The sequence below is a fragment of the Salvelinus alpinus genome, chromosome 31 (genome assembly GCF_045679555.1).
Source record: "Salvelinus alpinus chromosome 31, SLU_Salpinus.1, whole genome shotgun sequence".
Classification (NCBI taxonomy): Eukaryota; Metazoa; Chordata; class Actinopteri; order Salmoniformes; family Salmonidae; genus Salvelinus; species Salvelinus alpinus.
The window spans coordinates 844669-850600 of record NC_092116.1 but is presented as its reverse complement, the minus strand read 5'-3'; the positions used below and the strand labels follow the sequence as shown (position 1 = coordinate 850600).

The 5932-nt window shown below is 42.0% G+C and overlaps 1 protein-coding gene across 1 annotated transcript; it reads left to right on the top strand.

The window, feature by feature from the left end:
• LOC139561003 (uncharacterized) lies at window positions 1-4616 on the top strand. Its single transcript, XM_071377799.1, has 14 exons — window positions 1-1401; window positions 1666-1805; window positions 1910-1981; window positions 2071-2154; window positions 2284-2430; window positions 2520-2600; window positions 2722-2868; window positions 2986-3035; window positions 3155-3224; window positions 3317-3403; window positions 3497-3595; window positions 3716-3793; window positions 3902-4006; window positions 4455-4616. The coding sequence occupies exons 1-14, from the start codon at window positions 1236-1238 to the stop codon at window positions 4614-4616; spliced, it is 1488 nt and encodes a 495-aa protein (XP_071233900.1). The 5' UTR covers window positions 1-1235.
• The last annotated feature ends 1316 nt before the right edge of the window (window positions 4617-5932 follow it).

Here is a 5932-nt window from a genome sequence, read left to right as displayed (position 1 = left end):
GGGGGGGGGGAGGGGTACTGTCCCGACTTCCGCCGAAGTCAGTCCCTCCCCTTGTTCGTTCGGCGGTCATCGCCGATCCACTTTTCATTTTCATTTTGTTTTGTCTTTGTTTTACACACCTGGTTTCAATTCCCCAATGACATGTTCATTATTTAACCTTCTGTTTTCCCCATGGTTTTTGTGCGTGATTGTTATATGTATGTTCGGTCTGTTATTGTGGGCTCGGTATTATGACATGTAATTGGAATATTTGAGTACAGTTACTTGTGTTACTCATTTCTGCCGTCCTACGCCTGACTCCTCTGCACCCGCTACACCCAGACCACTACACACCTTGTTTGTCTCATTCTTCCAACCTAGCTAGTGACTTTATAAAACACCATATTTGGTATTTGTATTTTATATTATACCAACAATATAGGAAAGCATCTGGTGGCAAAATAGCCAAAAACATAAAATGATTAATTCCTTCAAGGTTTACAAATACGCCCAATCAATAGAACATTATGTCAGAAAACAATAGTCTAAACCCAATGTCTCTACCATATATGGTTGAAAAGTTACCGAAGATTTACTCTGAGAATGTAACCTCACAACACCAAATATGGAACACATACAACAAAGTGCGGTGCAGTCTAAACTAGCAATGGTCACAGAAAATTATCGTTATTATTTCATCAACGCTGTCAAGTACAAGTATATTAATGTTATAATATTGTAGAGAACAAGCTAATGATTCATTCTATGTAATTTCTAATGACATCAGGCAAAGAAAACAACTTTTAGACATGAATTTCGTAGCTCCCTCTTGAATTGCCCCTTTTTCTCTCTACATTGTAAGTGAATACATAAAAAGAATATATGTCATTCATCAGACGCTTTTATCCAAAGCGACTTAAAATAAAACCTGCTGTCGTTTATGTATGGGTGAAGACGGGAATCGAACCCACTACCCTGGCGTTGCAAGCGTCATGCTCTAGCAACTGAGCTACGAAGGAGAACGTCAACGTAATTCGAATGATGACGAGCAATTTTAACGGATCCTAAGGGAATCATAGAATTCCAAACTAATTTCTAGTTGGCAATTTTGTAAAAAATAATTTTCGAACGTGTGTTGCCAAGAGACATCTAACTGACGTTCTATGGAAGGTTTTCTGTGCGAAAACAACTTCAGTTTGCTGCTGACAACAAACTTGATTGATTTTTGACACCTGAGAAAGAATATCGACTGGAAAATGCCTGGGTGCTTTTCAAAATTGGCGGAGAGAGTGCGTGGACGCCGGCGGTCTACTGCGTCAACAGGTTGTTCAAATTCATTTGTGGCTTGTTTTTCTTGTCTTTTTCTGTTTTGCAGGATTTGTGATTGTCGACAGGTGGACAGCGACAACGACTTCGAAGAGGGTATGTGGAGTTTAAAACTCTTATTTTACTACATTTAACAATGTAATTATAATTTGCGAAATGTTGTGTATTTCTATCATTCAGACTTGGCAAAAATGCTTGTGCTAGAGATGTTGTAGCTAGCTAGCTTGCTAGCTAACATTAACTTCAGTAACTGTTGCTAAGCGTTTGACTTTTGCTACCTAGCTAGCTAGTATTAGCACTCTTGCTACGTTTTATGTCCTAACAATTGTTTCTTTTATATTGCAATGTTCCTAATTTTAGAAACAACTGTCCTGCATGAGGTCCAGTTGGATGTGCCATTGGATGATGTGCCAGATGTTCCACAGCTGCCAGTCCTCCTTGATGTCCAGAATGCTGCTATCATCCTTGAGAATGTGCCAGATGTGCAGACTATCCTTGAGGTACAATTTTCTGAAAGTTTGGGGTTTTATGTTTGAAAAATATCCCAGATATTCAAGTTGTGTCTCTTTGACATTAAACAAATCTCGTCGGCTTTCTGCTTTAGGAGGCCACTGGCAATTGGCAGTTGATTCCGATTAGGTTCAGCCCCCTGTACAGTGGGCCTGTTGTGATCAGGGTAAGAGACCCCCCCCCCCCCACACACACACAGTCACATCACGGTTACAATGTTTACTGTTTCCAACATGAATGTATTGTCATGTGCAGAACAATGCCGGTCCGGTGGTTAAAGCTTGGAGAACTTTCCAGTTCATCAGCCCCATCATTACCTACATGCATGGGGGATCCCAGGTATGTGTCTTTGTAACTACCTACCGGTAATCCTAATCTACATTGTCAGTCATTTGATCTTGACGGAAATGTGTCACAGCAATTGCTGAAGTAGTTTTGTTGATGTTGTCTTGTTGTTTATCTCAACAGCAGGTGGTGGTGAGGATGCACCACGTGAGTAGGGTGAGAGGCCTGGAGACTCAACTGGTGTGGGCCATCTCCAAGGAGACAGCCAGGCTTAGTCCAGAGGGAATCCCCTACTGTGCCACCAAAGTGCAGTCCATCACTTGGATCCAGGTAAGATGTAAATACTACTGAAATAGTATTAGATTAGGCTTTTCTTCACTTATTCCATTTGGCCTTAACATGTGTTCTCTCTCTGTCAGCGTGTGGCTGGCAGGGTGACTCACTATGCGTCTCACCTCCGCCACGAGACGTCTGTGGACGTGACACTTCGCTGCTACCAGGTAAATAAACGATTTCCTATGTATATAGACTAGACATTACTGGGCATTTTTGTATTAGATTTGGTGTGTTTTCTAATAACGTGTGTGTGGTAAACAGGTGTGTTGTGTGTGTTTTGAGCAGCAGACTGATGTCTCAGTGGTGTACGTCACTCTCCACATGGGGCTGGACGGGCTTCTCTCCTCTTCAGCGTGGTCAGAGGCTGCCTCCTCTACGCCCACCACTCAGCAGTTCACTGACCCAGAGCCTGAGGGCCACAACTGCTATGAGGTCAGACGTTACACACACATACTATTGACTACGAGCATTAAGATCCTTCCATTGACCAATTGTTTGTTATGTCATTGCATTGGTCACTGATTTTGAATGCTTGTTTTGTTGTCGTAGGGCTGGGAGGAGGACCTGCTGCCTGAGGAGTGGGAGGTTCCTCTGCTAAAGTGAGTTCCTCTAAATGTCTATAGTCTGGGCTTGTCAGATGCTGAAGGATAGTGGTCATAATGCTGTTATCCCCCATTGACTCTAATGGTTGACATGCTCCATTCCCTCCCTTTCACAGCCTCTACCTTACCACCAAGAGAGTGGAGGACATCGCCCTGAGGCTCGTCTCCCTGCGCCAGGCCTTCACTGTGAGTGGACTCACTTTTCTTTTTCTCTCTGTGACTTCTTGTTCTGTCTCCTAGAGGAAGATGTCTCACCCTAACTCTTCCCTCTTCCCTAGACCCTGCTTGGTTCCACCCTGAGCAGGAACCATCTGTTTGTGGCGGGAAAGGTCCTCCTGGGCGCACTGGTTCAGCCCAACCATATGGTAACTCACTAACTCATTCTCTTTCAAGGGAATGAGAGCGTCCCTGAGGGGATATGTGTTCTGTTCACTAAGAGGCTCTTTTCTTTGTCATAGGACGAGGCCAAGTTCATCTGTACCTATAAGGACTTTGTGGACTACCTGAGTGACCCCTCCAAGCGGAATGACATTGAGAGGGAGCTGGCTGAGGCAAAGGTGAGTTCATTAACTCTTTCAAGTCTCACTGAGTTCTTCCACATGCATGTCTTTTATACATCAGTAGTTGATCTATATGACATCATTCCTATTTTCTCCAAATGTGTTTTTTTGTCCTAGATCCATCATGTGAACATGATAGATGTCCTCTTTGAGCTGGTGCTGTTTGGGTTAATAACAGCTCAGTCCCTGATGGTGGTAAGTAGCATCTCACTGGTACATGTTTTCATATCTCTATTAGCAGTTTCACTTAAATTCCTCTTCTCTTTTATTCTCTCCTCTTTTCTCCTCCTTTGTTTCCTTTAGCACCCTGGTGGGTTCCTTGAGCGTCTGTACGCTCTCCTGTACTCCTTCCTGCCCACTGCTGCCAACATGGAGCCAGAGGCTGACAGATACCTGCTGCTGCTCAATGTAAGAGTCAAGAGGTTACTTCCTGTTTACTTCCATATTCTTAGTGTACTTCCTTTTTACTTCCTTATTCATGGTTAACCAGGTTCCAATGCCATTTTAGGGGGAGTATTTCTAATTGTCTCTCTCCTCTTGAGAAGCTAGTAACTCTGAGTCATTTTCTATGTGTTGTGTGGTGTTCTCTTCAGGGTGGGCTGATGGCTCTGCTAGATGACATGTTTGGCCAGCAGCTGGCCTGGTACTTTAACCCAGAGTCTCTGGTCACTGAGCTCTCCAGCCTCCTGGAGTACCACTTGGAGAATCTCATGGCCAGCATGTAGTCCTACTGCAGGGACCATACTCATTTCTCCTTCTCTCCTTTGAAGGAATTGAGGACTTGAAGTGCTTTGTTGAACCCTGATTAGTTAACACCCATTAATTTAATGTATTCTCTTGTTTTCTCTCCCCACAGGATTCTAGTGACGCTTTGCCACCCAACAGGGATCTAGACACCAATGCAGTACATTACTTTGCACTGAATTTTCCATTTTTAAATAAAACAAGTTGTAGTTCAAAAACATTTTGGTTTCCGTCTTTTCATTTATTTGATTTTATGACCATTTCCTCTTCCTAGAGTTATAATGCTAATATTAGATTATTACATGAACAATGATGCTTTACTTTCTGCATATGGAAATAAAAAAACGTTTAGTTGATTTACAGATACTACAGGCCCACACTTTATATGGTTTTGTACTGTGGTTTGTGATACTGTACTACTTAAAAACATGTAGGACTACATGCACTGAGTGCACAAAATATTAGGAACATCTTTCTAATATTGAGTTGCACACCCTTTTTCCCTCAGAACAGCCTCAATTCGCCGGAGCATGGACTCTACAAGCTGCCCTAAGCGTTCCACAAGGATGCTGGCCCATGTGTCAAGTTGGCTGGACGTCCTTTGGTTGGTGGACCATTCTTGATACACATGGGAAACTGTTGAGCGTCAAAAACCCAGCAGCATTGCAGTTCTTGACAAACTCAAATCGGTGTGCCTGGCACCTACTACCATACACCGTTCAAAGGCACTTCAATACTTTGTCTTGCCCATTCAACCTCTGAATGGCACACATACACAATCCATGTCTCAATAGTCTCAAGGCTTAAAAATCCTTCACTAACCTGTCTCCTCCTCTTCATCTACACTGTGACATCAATAAGGGATCATAGCTTTCACCTGGATTTGCCTGGTCCATCTATGTCATGGGAAAAGCACTCATGTTTTGTACACTCAGTGTATATTACACTGCTTTAATACTGCTAATTAATTTGGCAGACAGCAATGTTGTATTTCACACTAGAAACTCTGAATTCAATATACTGTATATGATTCATCAAGCCCTTCTCTGCCAAGGCAGAGTTAGAGGAAGATGTAACTACGCATTTCACCTGTTCTACTCAGCGCATGTGATAAATACATTGATTCGATTCAATTTTCTGATAGAATATATTTGTTGCCATCTTGAGACCTTTTCTAACTCTTTCAGGGCTGTGCCAATTAAATAAATATGTGAATGTTATGCAACTTCAGACCGTTTAACACCAATATAGCTTTTGTTGAGCAAGCAAATATCGCCATCAAGTTGACATACATCAATTCACTTACATTATTTCTACTATAATATAAAGCTCCATAATGAATATCTTAATACTGCACTATGGATACCATTATATACCCTTTTGGAAGTCATAAAATGACTAAGCCTAGTTCATACCCTTCGTGTGTAACACAAGAACGCAGGATTAGCATTTTGTGAGTAGAGTGTTTGTTGTGTAGCTGCTTGTAGTTATTTCTTGTGTACGTATGTAGGGTATAAACTACGCTTTAGTCCCATGTCATCAAATGAATACCTAAATTAAAATTAAAAATTATGAAAGATACAATATTAA

Coding starts and splice junctions, on each gene's coding strand:
- LOC139561003 (XM_071377799.1), top strand. CDS start 1,236: ATGCCTGGGTGCTTTTCAAAATTGGCGGAGAGAGTGCGTGGACGCCGG. Junction 1,402..1,665: donor CGACAACGACTTCGAAGAGG/GTATGTGGAGTT, acceptor TCCTAATTTTAG/AAACAACTGTCCTGCATGAG. Junction 4,007..4,454: donor GATACCTGCTGCTGCTCAAT/GTAAGAGTCAAG, acceptor CTCTCCCCACAG/GATTCTAGTGACGCTTTGCC.